Genomic DNA, 17,931 nt, shown 5'->3' with positions numbered 1-17,931 from the left:
AGGGGGAGCCAATGCATGCAAAACTCTTGGGAAGTGCAGTGAAGAAACAAAACTGGGGACATGCTCTGCTCGCTGGGCCTGCCCTGATCCCCGTACAGCTGCTGGTGACCGGCTCGTCCCATCTCCGGCTGCCCCGGGTCTGCTGCCGGAGCACAGCGTCTCCTGGGCAGAGCTGTGCCTGTGCTGGCGGGTGCCCCTGCCCTGTGCCAGCAGCCCACTCTTGCCTGCCCTGCCTGGCCAGGGACACTGTGTCCCTGACACGACTGATGGCGGTGGGAAGGCTTGTAGGTGGCCTGTGGTCCTCAAGCCACTGATCGGAGATTTGGCAGGGAGCAAGGAAGGGTCTGCCCAGCCTTGGGGGGAACAGTGGATGTTTTCCGGGTGCACTTTATAACTCAGGTCTGTTTTCCCTTCCTCCAGCATGTGGCCCGGGAACCTTCAAATCTAAGCAGGGGGAAGGTCCCTGCTCTCCCTGCCCTCCCAACAGCCGGACCACCTCCGGAGCAGCAACGGTCTGCACGTGTCGAAACAGCTTTTTCCGGGCGGACATGGACCCCGCAGACAGTGCCTGCACCAGTGAGTCCTGCCCTGGGCCAGGAGGGGAGACGAGGGGAGGTGTGGAGGCAGCAGGGGTCCGCGCCCGTGGTGGGGGCGAGCGTGCTGTGCCCACGCCGGAGGTGAGCCGGGCATGGGGGCACACCATCCCTGATTCTCGCATTCCCCCCGCAGGCGTCCCCTCCGCCCCCCGCAGTGTCATCTCCAACGTGAACGAGACATCGCTGGTGCTGGAGTGGAGTGAGCCACAGGACACAGGCGGGCGGGACGACCTGCTCTACAACGTCATCTGCAAGAAGTGCAGCGTGGAGCGGCGCCTGTGCACCCGCTGCGACGACAATGTGGAGTTCGTGCCGCGCCAGCTCGGCCTCACGGAGCGTCGCATCTACATCAGCAACCTGATGGCCCACACCCAGTACACCTTCGAGATCCAGGCTGTGAATGGTGTCTCCAACAAGAGCCCTTACCCTCCCCATTTCGCCTCTGTCAACATCACCACCAACCAGGCAGGTCAGTGGAGCTGCCGGAGAGCAGGGGCTGGCTCTCCGCCGCAGAGCAGAGCGGGGATTTCTTGCTGACAGCCTTGGAGGCTGCAGTCCTGTATGCTGCCACGTTACTGGCTCTCCGCGCCTGCATCTAATCCCCTGGGTAAATTCTCCTCTCCGTTTAACGCGTGTCACTGGAGGAGATGAGATCAGAACGTGTGCAAGTGGAGAAGGGCAGGGTTGGCAGATGCTCCGGAGAGCTCTGGATCTCCTAGACCTACCCCAGAGATGTTGTGCCTGCTGCGACGGGAGGAGGAAGGAAATGAGATTTCTCCCCTGTGGGCCTGGGAAGGTTCAGCACCAGCCCAAACCTTTGCAGCCAGCCGAGTGCTCTGCCGTTCCCTCCTTCCTCCTGCTCTGGCCCGGCTCCAACATGCTGGTAATCTCCAGCCGCCACACTTTGATCTGATTTCACGGGTCTCGTCAGTGGGGTGGAGTGCGGAGCTCCTGGCAAGTGGAGGAGGGGAAGGAGCCCCAGTTTGGACTGGCAGGGCCCTTCCCCAGATGAGTTTGCAGCTAGGCATGGGGTGAAGCGTTACCTCGGTGCTATTTCCGAGGCTCCCCTTGGTGCCTTATCACCTTAGCTGCAAGATGTTGAGATCACACCTCCCGATGGAGACTTATGAGAGGCCAGTCTCAAAGCTTTTCCATGCCTGTCCACCGAGGTTATCCGAACAGGTCCCAGGCAGAGAGTCCGCTACGCCGATGCAGGATGGTGGAGGGGGGAGCCTGGCACAGATGGCTCATTCCTCCCCTGCCCTCTTTCCTAGCCCCATCTGCCGTGCCTACGATGCACCTGCACAGCAGCACCGGGAACAGCATGACGCTGTCATGGACTCCCCCGGAGAGACCCAACGGCATCATTCTTGACTATGAGATCAAGTACTCGGAGAAGGTAAAGCAGGAGGCAGAGCAGCCTTTTCCCTCCTTCAGCCCTTCTGGCTGGCCATCAGCACCAAGGCAAAGGGGGTCCCTGCAGAGATAGTGCCTGGGGGATGTGGGAGCCAGCGAAGGGGGGATTGCTTCACAGAGGTGACACCCACATGTCTCCCCTACAGCAAGGCCAGAGCGATGGCATCGCCAACACAGTCACCAGCCAGAAGAACTCAGTGCGGCTGGATGGGCTGAAAGCCAATGCTCGGTACATGGTGCAGGTCCGGGCACGCACGGTGGCTGGATACGGCCGCTACAGCCTCCCCACAGAATTTCAGACAACTGCAGAGGATGGTAGGTACCAAGACTGGGCTGCCTCCGTCCCCTAGCCCTCCTATGCGTGATCCTCCTTCCCCAGCTTGACTTTGATTCCTGCCTCTCCCTCCATCAGGCTCCACAAGCAAGACTTTCCAGGAGCTGCCTCTGATCGTGGGTTCGGCCACTGCAGGGCTGCTATTCGTCATCGTTGTGGTGATCATCGCTATCGTCTGCTTCAGGTACTGGCTTCGCAGGGAGGGGGGGTTCAGAGCTGGGTTTGGGGGTTGCTCATGTCTGCCCCAGAGCTTTCCCCCTTGCCTGTGGGTAGAGCTCTGGTAGCTCCAGTCTGAGAGTGAAAGACTGGACGTGCCACACGTGGGTACCAGAGCGCGGGTCCTGTGGGAGGACCGTGCATCTCTGCTTCCCCAGCACCAGCTGGGGCTCTGCCCAGGCTCCTGCCATCCTCTCTCAGCACAACTAGGCCATCTTCTCCCATTGCACCTCGGGCGGAGGGATGGCTCTGCTCGCAGGCTGCCGGAGGGGAAGCTCTCTGGCATAGGCAGTCTGTGCTGGGATTTGGAAGCTGGCAGTGAATGTCTTTGCCTCATCAGGAAAGGGATGGTTACTGAACACCTCCTCTCGTCTCCTTTGGGCAGGAAGCAACGCAACAGCACGGACCCCGAGTACACGGAGAAGCTGCAGCAATACGGTGAGTGTGAGAGCCCAGCAAATGGGCTCTGCCTGCCCTCTCCCAATTCCTGCCCCGTGCGCAAGTGAAGGGGCAGCCTTCGCTAGCCAGGGACCAGGAGGGATGGGCTGACAGCCGGCCAAGCTGGCTCGGCATCTGTCACCTGTGTTGCGTCCCTCCTGGTGATGACTCCTCTGCCCTTGCAGTCACCCCTGGGATGAAGGTCTACATTGACCCGTTCACCTACGAGGACCCCAATGAAGCCGTTCGGGAATTCGCCAAAGAGATTGACATCTCCTGTGTCAAAATCGAGGAGGTCATTGGAGCAGGCAAGTCCTGGGGCTGGGCACAGCAGCTGCTGAGACCACCGCCTCTCACCCAGCCACGTGGCTCACCGTGCCACCCCCTTCTCCCCTTCCCCACCACAGGGGAGTTCGGCGAGGTGTGCCGTGGGCGCCTGAAGCTGCCCGGCCGCCGCGAGATCTTTGTGGCCATCAAGACACTGAAGGTAGGCTACACGGAGCGGCAGCGGCGGGACTTCTTGAGCGAGGCCAGCATCATGGGCCAGTTTGACCACCCCAACATCATCCACCTGGAGGGTGTGGTGACCAAGAGCCGCCCCGTCATGATCATCACGGAGTTCATGGAGAACTGCGCGCTCGACTCCTTCCTCCGGGTGAGCATCCATCCCCTCCTGCCCTGGGCTGGGGGCTGCAGCGCATGAGGGACAGCAGCTCCGAGCCCTCCTTCTCCATCCCTCTGCGTTGTCGTGCTGGCACCCCCAGGGCTAAGCTGTGCATAGACATCGTGGGGTGGGGAAGAGGGGTGGCTCTAGGGTAGAGGAAGGTGGTGGTAGCACACTGGGATCCTTCCCCAATCCATTTGGGGTGTTGCAAACGCCTCTGATCTCTCCTCTGGCAGCTGAACGATGGGCAGTTCACGGTCATCCAGCTGGTAGGGATGCTGCGAGGCATCGCCGCCGGCATGAAGTACCTTTCGGAGATGAACTACGTGCACCGGGATCTGGCTGCCCGCAACATTCTGGTCAACAGCAACTTAGTCTGCAAAGTGTCCGACTTTGGGCTCTCTCGCTTTCTGGAGGACGACCCGGCCGACCCCACCTACACCAGCTCCCTGGTATGGGACACTTGTGGGGGACCCACCTATCTGGGGTTGGGGGGAGACACCTCAGGTATGTGCTAAATAATGGAGCTTGTGTATCCGTGCAGGGGGGCAAGATCCCGATCAGATGGACGGCTCCTGAGGCTATTGCCTACCGCAAATTCACTTCAGCCAGCGACGTGTGGAGCTACGGCATCGTCATGTGGGAAGTGATGTCCTACGGGGAGCGACCCTACTGGGACATGTCCAACCAGGATGTAAGTGCTCCCTGGGGAGTGGGGAGCTATGGGCTGCCCGTGGGAGCCCAGGTGGCTCACAGCCTGCCTCTGCATGTCTCTCCGCAGGTGATCAACGCAGTGGAGCAGGATTACCGCCTGCCACCCCCCATGGATTGCCCCACGGCACTGCACCAGCTGATGCTGGACTGCTGGGTGCGGGACCGCAACCTGCGGCCCAAGTTTGCACAGATCGTCAACACGCTGGACAAGCTCATCCGCAATGCTGCCAGCCTGAAAGTCATCGCCAGTGTCCAGTCTGGGTCAGTGGCATCCCCACCTCCAGCCAGGACTTTCCCCAGGCCCAGGGAACACTGGGGTGGTTGGGACTAGAGATGTGGGAGGGCAGGGATAAGAAATCTCCCCCACTTCCAGTTACACCTCTCTGTCCCCTGTGACCTGTGACCTGTGGCTCTCTTGCCCTTTAGCATCTCCCAGCCGCTCCTGGACCGCACCGTCCCGGATTATACCACCTTCACCACCGTGGGAGACTGGCTGGATGCCATCAAAATGGGACGATACAAGGAGAATTTTGTCAATGCCGGCTTTGCCTCCTTCGACCTGGTGGCGCAGATGACTGCGGAGTAAGTCCCTGCTTGTGGAGGAGGGAGAAGGCTGGGACTGGGGCTGCTGCACATTGTCCCTTGTCCCTCGCCTCTCTGACAGCCAGCTCCTCCCGCCTGAGCATGTGGAGGGCTGAGTTGTGCACGGGGTTTTCCCAAGTGAGTTAAGGTCTGGGATTCAGCATCCAGTCCCCTGTGGTGGTAGAAGGACACTGGAGCTTGGGAGAGGGCTATAATGAAGATGGATGGGTCCCTTGGCAGCAGCTAGATGGGGCAGGGCCATGTGCTGGTATTGCTGCTGGCAGGGGACCGAGTCTTCATCTTCTCCTTGCAGAGACCTGCTGAGGATAGGGGTGACGCTAGCAGGGCACCAAAAGAAGATCCTGAGCAGCATTCAGGACATGAGGCTGCAGATGAACCAGACGCTCCCGGTGCAGGTTTGACCGCAGTGGACTCTGCATTGGAACGGACCGAGGGAACCTGCCAACCAGGTTCAGTTTGTGGTGCAGCCCGGCTTCCCGTTTCCCCCTTCACACGGCGCTCCTCTGCCTCGGACGGTCGCCTGGGACGGGACGGGACGGGACGAGATGGGCCGCCCTTCCCTGGATCAGAGGCACTCGTGCCGAGAGGGAGCCCAGCTTTTCGTCCCGTGTCCTGGAGCGGCGAGGCAGCAACACATCTTCATATTGAAGATGGATTATGGGACAGAGATGGCACATCCCACTTCCCGCCCTGTCTCGGTGCTCATCGGTTTGAAGAGTTGTTCTGCTTCTTGGATTTCTTTTCACCCTGTTTTCTCCCCAAGTCCTCACTTCCCATCCCTCCTCGAGGCCACAGACTGTTGACCCGTCCGCTGAGTCCGTCAGACACGTCCAAAGCCTTCCCTAACTCTGGTCCCCGCGTGGAAGCAGTCGGGGGAGGCCGAACCGGTGACAGGGCCGGGGCCATCAGCCCCAGACAATCACTCCTCTCCTCCAGCCCTGGTGGCCCCTCCACCTGAGGGTCTGCACTGGAACGTGTCCGAAGGGAAGGCTTCGCTCCCTTTCTTGGCTTTGCACGCCAGAACCCAAACCCCGTGAGATTTACTATGCAGGGAGTTAGGAAAAAAAAAAAAAAAAGAAAAAAAAAAGAGATATATTAAAAAAAATAAGAGGGAGCAGAAAGGGGAGGGAGGGAGACCAGGTGCCCGGCTCCGCATCCCTTACCCTCTTGGTTCTCCTGGCCGGCTCTGGACTGCAGAGCGAGGCCGTCAGCACGTTTGCACAGGGACCCTCCGCCCCCGGACCGACGGCAGCCACGCTCCCCCCCCCGAGGGGCCGGAGAGCAGGGCTGGGGCGGGGGCTGCACCGGGGGCCGAGGCCCGGCCTCCCCCAGCCTCCTCTTTTATGCAGAAGGAGCGGGTGCCGCCGGTGTGGCCGCCCCGCTCCTGACACACGCTGTGATTGCTGCCAAAAGACTCACCTTTCCCTGAGGATTCACTGCAGCCCGGTTCCTCCAAGCCGAGGGAGAGACTCCCAGCGTGCCTGAGTGTGCGTGAGTGTGTGCATGCGTGCGTGGGTGTGTGCTGGCCGGCAGGACTGTGTGAGGCAATGGGCAGAATAAAGGCAATAAGAATTTTACTGGAGTTTCCTTTGCTCGATCGCGCTCTCCCTGCAGTGGGCCCGGCTGCCTGCAGCTTTGCTGCCTGCCAGGATCCTCCTCCTCCTCCTCCCAGCCAGCCCCAGGCTGCTCTGTGCCCCTCTCTGCTCCCCCCTTGTCTTGCTGTCATGTATTCGGATGGTCCCGCAGGGTCCCCCTCGGCACCGGTGCTGCCGCAGGGTTGGGGCAGGCAGTGATGCTGTACCCACCCTGCAGTGCCTGGGGACCCGGTGTGCTCCCCTGTGGGGTGCGTAGGGTGGAGGTTACGAGTCCTAGGGCAGAGCCAGCCGTGAAACTCCGTCTAATGCACTCAGAGATGCTCATCATTTATTTTCCCCCATCCCTCCCTCAAGTCAAGCTGGAACTGTGGGAACCAAACCCCGGTGTGTGAAAACCGAGCAGGGAGCAGCCGGGCTCACTGCTCATCCCACCACCAGCAGGTCCCTGCAGCCCCAGGGCTTCTCCACAGACCGCCGGTCCTCCTCTGCTCTCCCCAGGCAGAGTCCAGCCCCGGGCAGGAGTGTTGCAGCAGCCACCGGCATCCCTGAATCACCGGCCCCGCTCCTCCTCGCCGCAAAATGGCAGCTGCTGAGCCAGGTGGGAGCATGCCAGTGCAGGCAACAAGGTAACCCCCCTGGGGGCTGCTCTCCCTGGGAGAGCGGGGCCAGGGGGTCCCCATGCCCTCAGCCCAGGGGGGATTGCTCCCTAGTAGCCGAGTGGGACCCCCGGTTGCTCGTGCTGGGGGTTTTCAGGCCCTAACGCCCCCTCGGCTGCAGTACACCTCGCTGGCTCGCTTACAGGGATGCTTTGCTGGCAGTGCAGAGGGGCAAGCGGGTGCTCCCCGAAATTAGGGGGTGCACCCCCATGCTCCCCCTGCACTCGGCCCCGCTCCCCTCCTCCCCGGGCTGGCCGAGCAGGTGCTATTTTTCCCCTTTCCTTGAAACTTGCCTGCCCTTGGGTTTCTCATTAACCCTGTCCTGCTCCCCAGGGAACAGTAAACAAGGCCGGGAGGGCAGCTGGCAGCAGGTCCTGCGCCGGGGAACGGCCTCCCCGCGTCCCACTGTCCCTCCTCTACGGGATGTATCAGGGATGCTGGCTGCCGGGGACACCGCAGCCCCGTTTCACTAGGGTTTCCCAGCCCTGCCCGCCCCGGCTTGCTCCCCACCCTGGCTGCTCCCCGGCCCCCACCATGGTGGGACCCCAAATGGCAGCGCTGGGCCGACCTCCTCCCTCCCCCAAGTCAGGCAAAGCAACCCAGCATCGGGAGGCTTTTAAGAGCAGGTGGCCAAATAGATGTCAGAGACCATTTTGGGCTTGCTAAACCCTCTCAGCCCCCCTGGCTGGAAGCGCTGTGGGGCTCAGGGGCTGCCCCTGCCCCTCTTCCTCCCCCAGCCTCGGTGCTGCGAGGGTCCTGCTGCTGCAAGGTTTGGGGTCCCACCGGCCCCAGTGCATCCCAGGCATCCCCAGCTCAACCCTCCATTCTGGCCTGGCTTTGCTTTGGGGGGGTTCTACTCATTTTAAACAGCAAACCTGCAACAAACCCCTTCTCCCAGCCTTCTCCATGCTCCCTGTCCTGTGGGGCAGGACACAGCATCCCTGCAGCCAGCCCCGGGTGTCCCCCCAGCTTTGGCCCCCCATGCTGCCCGGTTTGCACCCAGGGCTGCACCCAGCGGCTCTTCACATGCTGTACCTGCCACCTCCCTTTTTATACGAATATGTATAGGGGGAAAACTGTGTTCGATGGTGAAAAAGCAAATGCAACAGCAAAAAACAGCAGCAAGGGAAATTAATGCGAGCGTGCGTTTGTAAAAATATTTTTTAACGGAAAGACTTTTTTTCAATTAAATTATTTAAGGAATTTTATGGAGGTCTGCGGTGCCTGCGTGGTTCTTGGGGGGCTCTGGGTGGTGGGGAGCCCTGCGCTGGTTGGGCGCGGGTGTGTTTGGGCACTTGTGCGTGTAAAAGTGGGTCCATGGCAGCAAGCAGGAGGCACTTGGCCCCACGCGGGTGCAAGCCCAGCCCAAGCCTCCCCAAAGATGCTCCCCACCACCTCCCAGGGCAGACGGTGGGCGAGGACCTTTGGGTGTTGGGGAGGGGGAGCAGGTGATGCTCCCCGAGCCGCCAGCCCTCAGGTGCTGCTGCGGGGACATCCTGGGGCACTGGGCATGGGGACAGTGTGGGGTGGCCCTTGGGGAGCGTGGTGGCCAGGCTGGGGTGGGGGGGAAGGCAAGCCCTGCCTGCACCCTGCCTGCGCTCTGCCTGTGCCCTGTGCTTCCCCCCTCCCAGCCCAGTGCAAAAGAGCCTTTTGTGCTGCTGGGTTTTTTTTCCCCCTTTTAATTCCTAACCAGGAGATTAAGGGAAGACAAAGGCTACGATTGTTCCCGCTCTGCAGAGAGCTGGAAAGTTCGGGGAGGGGGACCATCCCTTTCCAGACAGGCCCAGAGGAGGGGGACGCATGACCCAGGTGGAGGGGCCGGGACGGGGGGGACACCCTGGGAGCGGCAGTGGGGGGTCCCGGAAGCACGGCTGGGGTGATGGCACACCGGGTGCTAAGGGGGGACCCCGCTGGGGTGGGCCAGGGGCTCAGGGCTCCAGCAGGAGGGTGGGAGGCTCTCCCCGGCAGAGGAGGAGGAGGAAGGCTGGGGATGATGGGTTGGCCGGCTCGCTGGCTGTTTGGCGTTTTCCCTGCTAACTCTTGGCTGACATCTCAGCGACTTGGCAGGGAGAGGATCCCGCAGCCCCGTCAGCCGCCTGGGGCCGGCACAGCTGGAAGGGATCACAGCTCGGCATGGCTCAGCATGGCTCGGCACAGCACGGCCACGACCCAGCAGGCCAGCCCAGGGCACAGGGCAACGGGGGCATGGGCATCCCCCCACACCCCCCACCGTGCCTCGTCCCTATTGCCACCCTGTGCCCACGGGAATCGCCAGCGTGGTCATGCCGGGGGCTGCATCCTGCACCCATGCTCAGCCAGGGGCGGGATGGACACCGGCCAGGCGGGTCGTTGCCTCGTGGCTGGAGCCGGGGACACGCCACAGCCCGGGAAGGGACTGTCCCCGTGGTGTGAGGGACAGGACCCGGCAAGTTTTCCCATGCTTGCAGGGAGCCGCGAGACACCCACGAACGTCCCGGCTCTGCTCCTTCTGTTTCCCGTTAAGATTATTTATTGGTAATTTTTAAGACCACTTACAGACTCTGTTCACGTGCCAGGACCCTACGCGGCTTTTTCCCAGGGCTTTTTTTTTTATTAAAAAAAAAAAAAAGAAACTGTTTTAATCAATTTCTTCCCACTCCTTCCTTCCAGTCTCCTTTGGTAGCTAGCGGGGGGCTTGCACGTGGTGCAGTGCCTGTCCTCGACTGCCGCCACAGCCCATCCTCCCTGCCCACTGCTGCCAGGGCTGTGTCCTTGCCCCCTCAAGAAGGGCTGAGTGTCCCCACAGGGGGACCATGGGGTACAAGACCCCCCCCCGAGCGGTGCCCAGCATCTCTGCGCCAGGAGCTGCCAGCCAGCCCGGGATGCTCCCGAAAAGGGGATCCGAGGGCCAGGGACTGGGGGGCTGCCTTGGGGAACAGGAGGCGGCTCTCCCCTGGATGCCTGGGAGCTGACATCGTCTTTGGCAGCGCGCAGCCAGTGAGCGAACGCGCCCGCATTAATCACCCTGCGCCTGCCTGCCTTGTTTGAGGAGCAGAATCTGACCCAACACTGGACCAGGAAGCAAAAAGCAGCTTTGGGCTATTAAACAAGACCAGGGCAATGCCTCGACCCAATGTGGTGGTCTGCTGTTGGGGAAAGGCTGGGTTCAGAGGGGGAAATTTAGAGGGAAAGCCGTACTGGCCTTGCTGGTAGGGCTGGGGCTGGTGCTGAGACTGCATCGCTCCCCCCACGGGCCACCCCGGCTGGAAACGTTGGCTCCTTTGGAAAGGAGGGGAGCAAAGGGGCTGCTACGTGGCCAGGAGCAACATGTGAAGATGCCCTGGTCCCTGCCAGGTTGCCTCACCTGGGTTTTGCCGGCCGTCACCCCTGCCCATCCCTGGGTGGCTGGTCGGTGCAGACCACCCCTGCAGCGGGTATTGCTGCCCACGCCCCGCACAGCGGCATCGCCCGCGCCCCGAGCCGCTGCCCGCCCAGCCCCTCCCGCCACCCAAATCTGGCTTCTCCCAAAGCAGCGTTCTGGGGAAATGGGGAGACTCCTTCCCCTCCCCACCCCACTTCCCTCCATGGCCGCAGCCCAACCGGCTGCTGAGCCCCCTTATTGCCCCCGCTCCCGCTTTGATCTCACTCGAAGCCGGGGACAGTATCACCGCCGGGGGCCGGGGGCCGCCCCGGGTGTCAGACAGGTTCAGCCACACATTTCTGGCTAATGAGAAATTTCCTCTCCCCGGCGCTCGGCTGGGTTTTTTTTAGCTCCGGTATCGCTACCCCACCTCTGCCTCCGCCAGGGCGGGCTGAGTCACGGGGGCGTGCGGGCCACCTCCCGGCACACTCGCTTTGCCCGCCGGCCCGGTGCTTGCCGGGCCCTGGCAGCACCCCCTCCCCACCCCTTCCCCTGGGGGTGGCGTGACCAGGAGCCTGGCAAAACCAAAACTCCGATGACCCATCCTGGTGCAAGAGCCAGACGCTCCAGAGTGATGCCCTGAACCCAGGCGCTGTCCTGAAGCTGGGGTGGATGGGCTGAGCCCGGGGAGGGGGTCGGCGCGGGAGTGGGTGGGGGTACGTGTGCTGCACCCCACTGTGCCCCGCCACCCCAGCTGCGCCAGTCCATGCTCAGGGGAACCGCAGCTCGGGGCAGCTGGGGAAGTTCAAAGGGAAGGGAAAAAGCAGCAGTCCCTGCTCTGCATGAGGGTTTGGGCTCGGCTCCCCGCCGCCCGCAGCCTGCAGTCATTTCGTGCCATTAACGGGCTTCCTCGCTCTGAACTTGCTAATGAGCCAGCGTGGGAAGCGGCAGGGGCCGAGGGCCCCCAAACTGGGGCAGTGGAGGGGGCGAGCAGCTCCTCCTAGCACAGCATATGGGGGGGGAGAGGCACCCGCCACCCAGCCTAGTCCCCCATTGGGTTCCGCCTGCTCTTGGGACTCCCCGGCCGGCCCCACTGACACCCAGCACGTCCCCGCCACCCCAGCAGCCCCGTGCTGGTGCCCCGAGGGAAGGGTGCCCCGTGCCACTACCCCCTGGGGTGGCTCAACCTCTGCCACCTCCCTCAGCGCATGTTTCCCCCATCCTGCTGTCCCCATCGTCACCCAGGCGGGGAGCCGGGACTGCGCCCTGGGAGGATGAAGCTGAAACCATGACCCATCCCATGGGCGGTGAGTCAGGCTGTGCCAGGCAGCTTGTGCCGGAAAGCACCTTCCAACACCGTTCCCATCCCTGGCCCTGGCCCCCTCCCTGGCCCTGTCCCCGTCCCCATCCTGCAATGCCACGGCACAGAAGGACCCCACGGGAGCCACTGATGGAGAGGACGGAGACGAAAAGCTCCGGGGAGGTGGCGGGTGTTTCCATCTGCAGCCAAGCCTTGCAGGAAGGGGAGCCGGAGGATGAGCCAAGCCCGGGGCAGGGAGCGCCGAGGTGTTTGAGCTGGCACCATCAGCTTTGTGCAAACAAACCTGCGGGACCGTGCAGGGATGGGGGAGAGCCGGGCAGAGGGGTGGCGAGAGCCCGTCCCGCGCCAGGCCCATCTCTGGGGCTCATGGGGTCAAGGACCCGGATGATGGACCCACAGCACAGCACATCTGGGGGCTGGTATGGAGCAGGCGCTGTCCCTGACAGCGTGACAGCGGCCAGGCTGCGGTCCCAGCCCATGTCCCCTTGTCCTCTTGGGCCCAGGCGGCAGGCAGGGGATGGGGTGCACCGGCACCGGGGGCGCAGGCTCCTGTTCACACGCTCCCAGTGGGCAGGCGGTGGGTGATGGACAAGGCACGTCCCAGCCTCCGCACTGAGATAATCCTGTCCCTGCCAGCACTGCCGGCCCGCGGCCGGCATTTATCTCGCGCCAGGGCTGACGTCACCCTCCAAGACCCCAGCCAAGGAGGCCTCGCTTCTCCTCCTGCCTTTTCCCAGGGACAAGGGGCTTCGGGCCCCTCGCCCCAGGCTGTGAGCAGGTGGATTTATGACCACAGCCATGCTTTGGCATCCAGGGGACAGGAGAGGCAACGGGGCCTTTATGGCTTTAATACACCTTTCTGACAGTGAAGTTTAAATGGCCTCGTAAACCCCCCCATCGCCCACCCCCAGCAGAAGGCGGTGGTTTATTAGGGCTGTAATTCTTCTCCTGGCATTTCATCAGTGTCCTTTTAATCTGCACTTCGGGTTTTTTATTTCTGCTTAATACCAGCAGCTGTAAATGCTGGTAGAGACAGTCTTGTGCAGGGACCCTCCGGAGGGGGACCAGGCACTGGGGCAGGGATGCGATGGAGCAGGAGGAGCTAGTGGCTGGGACAGCCTGGTCCCCATCGAGGGGACACACTGGTGAAGAAGAGCCAAATTTTGCTGCTCCAAGCACATCCCTCCTCTGCCGAGCAGGCCCAGGCAGGATGTGGCTGCGGTGCAAGGAAAGCCTTCCCAGGGAACCTTGGGATTTCGGCAGCGGAGCCGGCCGGGAGCTAATCCTTTGTGCCAGGCTTTCCACTTTCATCTCATTAACTCCCGCTCTCTGTGCCGCTGCCCTCTCGGTTTTTCTGGCAGGGAGATAAGTCTCCGTGCTCGGTGCGGCGAATCCTCCGCGCCTGCTCGCCCGATGCTCCCGGTCGCGCTGACGCTGGCAGGCAGCTTCCATCCAATTACAGCGGGGTGAAGCTCATTTTAATTGCATAGAGCAACTGGGATTACGCAGACTTTATCTCCTAATTCCCTCTTTATCTCTTAACTTCACACTCGCCGCTTGCATTGAAGGCAGGACAGCTTGTGCCGGCTTTGCAATTTCTGAAGTAGCCTTTCCTCATGCGCCACCCCCTTGCCCAGATGAGGTTGGCCCCAAAATGCTCCAAAATGCCGGCGCTGGGGAACCCTCCATGTCCCGTGGAGCTGCGACGAGCTGCCAGCCACAGCCCCCAGGACATCCCCGCAGCACTGGGGGGGTCAAGCCCACCCGCCGGGGGATGGCACCCATTGCATCGGCTGCTTTGGGAGGAGGGCTTGCCCTCCAGCTGGTGTCCCCAGCAAAGGCCACATGTCACCTGGAGGCAGAGGCTCTCCAGGGGCGGCTGGGAAGGGCACAGCGCCGGGAAAGGGCTTTTCCCCTTAGCACCCCACAACCCTCCAGGCAGCCCAGCAGGCGCGCACCACCACTGCTGGGGCTGCTGCAGGGCTTGGGGGGTCCCTGTGAGGGAGGGACGGGGTGTTTGCCCCCCCAAAACGCACTCTGGAGACAGTGAGCCTCTCAGCCAGCTCCCTGGAGACTCTTGAGGACCCTTTATCTGCCCTGTGCACTTAACCAGGATGAATGCTGCTGCGGGGCACTGGGGGCTTGTCAGTGGAGCCAAAAGGTATTTTATAATCTCTCTGGGTACGAATAGCACCCATGGGTGCCTGCCTCCCCCTATGAAGGGCTGCCCCATTGTCCCTCCCTACAGCAAGATCAGCGCAGAGCCATGGTGCTCTGCCCTTCCCACCCTTACTTATTCACTCCCCTGAGATATCCCTCGGTGCCCAGGGCAGGGTGGCTTGGGCATCCAGCAACACCCACTTCTGCGTGCAGACATGTCCACCCCGACCCAGAACGAGCTCTTGAGATAACAAGATAGCCGGAGGCTGCCCTGGCCAGGGGCACTTGGCGGGGCCGGCCCTGATAACAAGCCGGCAGCTGGTCCCCTCTCCCTGCGACGATATTTCCCTGTTGATGTCCCTTGGCATCACAGAGAGCCAGGTGACAGGTTTACCCATGCTGCAGGTGGGTAAACTGAGGCAGCAGGGCAGGGGGCAGGTGCCCGGCTTAGCAAGCTCTGCATCAGCGCAGCCGGGTGCTAATTAGCTGCCATTAGCACACGCTAATTATTCTAATTCTGATGACCCACAATTCCAGAGCGTGAGAACTGCTCCTCGCCCTCTGCCGTCACCGTGCACGGCTCTGCCCATGCCATGGCTGGTGGCAGCAGGGATGGGACGGACCGGGGAGCCATTGATGCCAGTGCCAGTGCCACCCTGCAGACGTGCCCTCCCCGGGCTCTGCCCTGTGCGGTGGCACGCTCCTGGCCTCCCCTCCCCGGGCACCGCCGACACAAACCAGACCCGGCGGATCAGGCACTTCGGGTGCCGGGAGAGCCGCACTAAACCTGTCAGCTTTTACAGCGGGAGTGCCCCAAGTGACCATCCCCTTGGCCTCCCGCCAGCTGCCCTCTCCCCGAGCATCATGCATGGGGGGCCGGGCATGCTTGGGGGGGCCGGGTGCTTTGGCGCTGGGGCTATGGCAGTGAAAGGGTGTCTCTTAATCCGGCGGCAGCTGCGGGGCCCAGGCTTGCTTGTTCAAGGGATATGGCAGCTCGGTCAACAATCCCCCAGCGAGTTTCGGGGGGGATTAGCAGCCCCCTGGGGAGGGAAGAGGCCCACATGAATATTGGGCGGGTGGGAACGCAGCCCTGCAGAAACAAAGCTGGACGGGGAGGCAGCAGGGAGCGGGCACCCGCTGTCCCAGGGCGTCCCCGAGGCGAGGGACAGGGGTTTGGGGACCGTCCCTGTCCCCGTCCCGCTCTCACACCCCACGGTGCTGACAGGAGGGAGCTCTGGTTATCATCCCGTGCCGCCCCAGTGCGATAACCCCTGCCAGCGCTGGGGCGGACGGCAGCCCCTCGCCACGCCCTCGACCCCCCCGTCCGTCCCCATGTCCCACTACCCAGAGCCCCGGCGGGAGGTGGCACAGGCAGCACCCGAACGCTGACACCTGGGAGCTCCTGGTAAACAAGGGCAAGTGTGTAATTAGTCTTTGTTTGCCATGGGGTGGCCAGCTGGGGTGAAATCCAGGCTGAAGGAGGCCGTGGGGTGTAAGGTCAGCCTGGCCAGGAGGGGAGCTGGGTTGCCTGGGGACCCCCCCCATGGGCTGTGGGAGCCTCCCCCACCGCTCCTGCACAGGGGCAGCCCCAGCCCCCTGAAACTCCTGTGGGTTCAATACTGGGAGGCTCCAGCTTCTGTCCAAGCAGCAGGTAGGACCCGGCGGGAGAGGAGGAGGGTTTGCCTTGGTGGCATCAGATCCCACATTTCCCATGTGCTCAGCACCTCTCCATCCCCTCTGCATCCTGCTGTGCCCCATGCTGGGTCCCGGCATGGGGACCCTCCAGCCTGCCTTTGCCCGACATTTGGGGTTACCAGTGTGCAAGGTCTCGGTGAGCAGCCCCGCAGCCCTCGGTGTTTGCTGAGCGGCTTAGAGCTGAGCCCCAGGGCCTTGTCTGCCCTGGGCTTATCTCCCCAGGGAGCAGAAACCCTCTCCAGGGCAGCTCCCTCGGGGGCTGAGGGGGTCCCCAGGGTGGGTGCGGGTCCCTTGGGGCCACAAAGGCAGGAGAGACTGGGGTGTGCACCCAGGAAGAGGTCCCCAGTGTTGGTGGCGCTCAGGGAATGAGTGCCCACCTGGGGGGACGTGTTGGCTGCCTGTATGGGTGCGTGCACATGTGTAGCTGGGTGCTCCCGTGGGCTCCCCCCAGGGCCCCCTCACCCCATTCCCCGCCGGTGCTGAGCAGGGGCCGCTTTTCTGCTCCGTTAGCCACGGCTGTGCTGGCACATAATGACATGGTAATTGCGAGCGGAGGCCCGGCCACACGCACTGCCCGGCTCGCCGGCCAGCCCTGGCTGCACTCGGGTTAGCCGCTGCCCGGGGGGTCCCACTGTCCGCTCCCCTCACCCGCCCGGGGGACCCCCGCATCCGGCTCCATCCAGGGTCTGCCCCGGCGGCAATGTGGGGGGGAAGCCCCCCGGCAGGCTGCGGTCACCTCCTCGCCTGGGAGCTGGGAAACCTGTCCTTCCCTGTGGTGTTTACACGGGTAAGAGGGGTCCTCCGCCGCTGCACATCGCATTTTCTGCTTGGTCACTTCCATCTGTGTCCCCGCATAATGATTTTTTCTGCTACATTAATTTAACACACTGCGGCGAGCCGAGGCGCTGGGACCCTGGGCTGCTTAATTGTGTCAAAGGAAAGGCTCCCTGCTCCCGCTTTCATCGGCGGCCGGGGCTGCTGCAGGGTGGGTGTCCCTGCGGGGGGGTGGGAAGGGGTCTTGGGGTGGTCATGGGGTCTGGAGGGAGGCGGCGGTGGAAGGGTGTGGGGTGTCGCAGGGGTTAGTGTGAGCCTCCCCATTCTGGGGCAGGCAGCAGGTCCTGGCTCAGGGCATCCATCAGGGGCTGTGGGCGGTCCTGGGGACCCTAAAACACCCCTTCCAGAGAGCCTGGCACCATGAGGCATCCCATCTCATCCCTATGGATGCTGCAGCGGGATGGCGGTGGCACATCCTGGTGCCTGATGCGTTGCCTGGAGCCGGCCAGCCCTGCACCCCGGGACGGCGGGAGCCGGAGGGTTAAGTGCTGTGTTTGTGTTGGCTGAATGCAGCGGGAGCCGAACAAGGCCCCCACAAATGGAGGTGAAGGGCTGCCCAGACGGGATGTGACAGCCCGATTTCAGGGCTGTCAGCCCCGGCATGGTGGGCATTGAGCAGGGACATTCCTCCCTGCCGCTCCCCGCTCCCCTGGCTCCCGCGCCGGGGCCGCTGACAAAGGCGATGGGCAGCCCCTGCCCACCTCGGCCCCACCATCTGGGGTGCCATGGGGCATCTATGGGGCAGTGCCAGGCTCGGGGCTGGGCTCCGTGCCCAGCTCTGCCACCCCAGCACAGCGCGGTGCTTGATGAGCCCCTGGCCGGAGGGGGATGCCGGGAGCCCCCCCTCGCCCTCCCCGCCAGCAGCCCCGCCGTAAGTGGCCTCTGGTATTTGCAAACATTGTGGCGAGGGGCTGGGAAGGTCTCAGCCCACCCCAGCGGACGCCTTTGTGCCGTGCGGACCCCTGGGGACTCATTTCCATCCCGCTCGGGCGCTCGCCCCGCTCCTTTCAGCACCACCAGGCCTTGCTCCCTGCTCTGCCGGCGTGCCGGAGCCCTGCAGAAGCGGTGCCAGGCACACAGCTGTGCCCCAGCCCAGCACCATTTCCATCCTGGGGGCTCACGCCTGCATCACCGGCATGCCGTGCCATTGTGTGTGCCGCTGCCCCATGGGGTGGTTGCTGAGGTGGTCTGTCCTGGTCCCTCCAAAGCCCACTGAGGGTCCCTGTGTCTGTGCATGCTTGCACAGGCACGTGTGCACACTCATGCATGGGCTGCCATGCTCAGAGGTGTGTGCGGCCGAGCACGCACCTCCTGCACGCACAGCTGCATGGATGCACTCACTTGTGCAC

General features: G+C 62.9%; 1 protein-coding gene across 2 annotated transcripts in view; it reads left to right on the top strand.

The window, feature by feature from the left end:
* The window catches only part of EPHB3 (EPH receptor B3), a 28,377-nt gene extending 21,819 nt beyond the window's left edge, over positions 1-6,558 (top strand). The window contains exons 4-16 of one of the 2 annotated variants that reach the window (XM_076341266.1): positions 421-576; positions 730-1,065; positions 1,871-1,995; positions 2,159-2,327; positions 2,425-2,530; positions 2,903-3,000; positions 3,186-3,308; positions 3,408-3,655; positions 3,901-4,116; positions 4,209-4,358; positions 4,446-4,639; positions 4,805-4,960; positions 5,274-6,558. In XM_076341266.1, coding sequence (XP_076197381.1) covers positions 421-576; positions 730-1,065; positions 1,871-1,995; positions 2,159-2,327; positions 2,425-2,530; positions 2,903-3,000; positions 3,186-3,308; positions 3,408-3,655; positions 3,901-4,116; positions 4,209-4,358; positions 4,446-4,639; positions 4,805-4,960; positions 5,274-5,382 — 2,186 coding nt within the window. In that variant the 3' untranslated portion in view covers positions 5,383-6,558. The remainder of the gene's footprint in view (positions 1-420; positions 577-729; positions 1,066-1,870; positions 1,996-2,158; positions 2,328-2,424; positions 2,531-2,902; positions 3,001-3,185; positions 3,309-3,407; positions 3,656-3,900; positions 4,117-4,208; positions 4,359-4,445; positions 4,640-4,804; positions 4,961-5,273) is intronic. The other variant, XM_076341265.1, reaches the window with a different exon arrangement.
* The last annotated feature ends 11,373 nt before the right edge of the window (positions 6,559-17,931 follow it).

This window comes from Aptenodytes patagonicus, chromosome 6 (assembly GCF_965638725.1).
Source record: "Aptenodytes patagonicus chromosome 6, bAptPat1.pri.cur, whole genome shotgun sequence".
NCBI classification, from domain to species: domain Eukaryota; kingdom Metazoa; phylum Chordata; class Aves; order Sphenisciformes; family Spheniscidae; genus Aptenodytes; species Aptenodytes patagonicus.
Note: the sequence above shows the minus strand (reverse complement) of the source record. Positions and strands in the feature narration are given on the sequence as shown.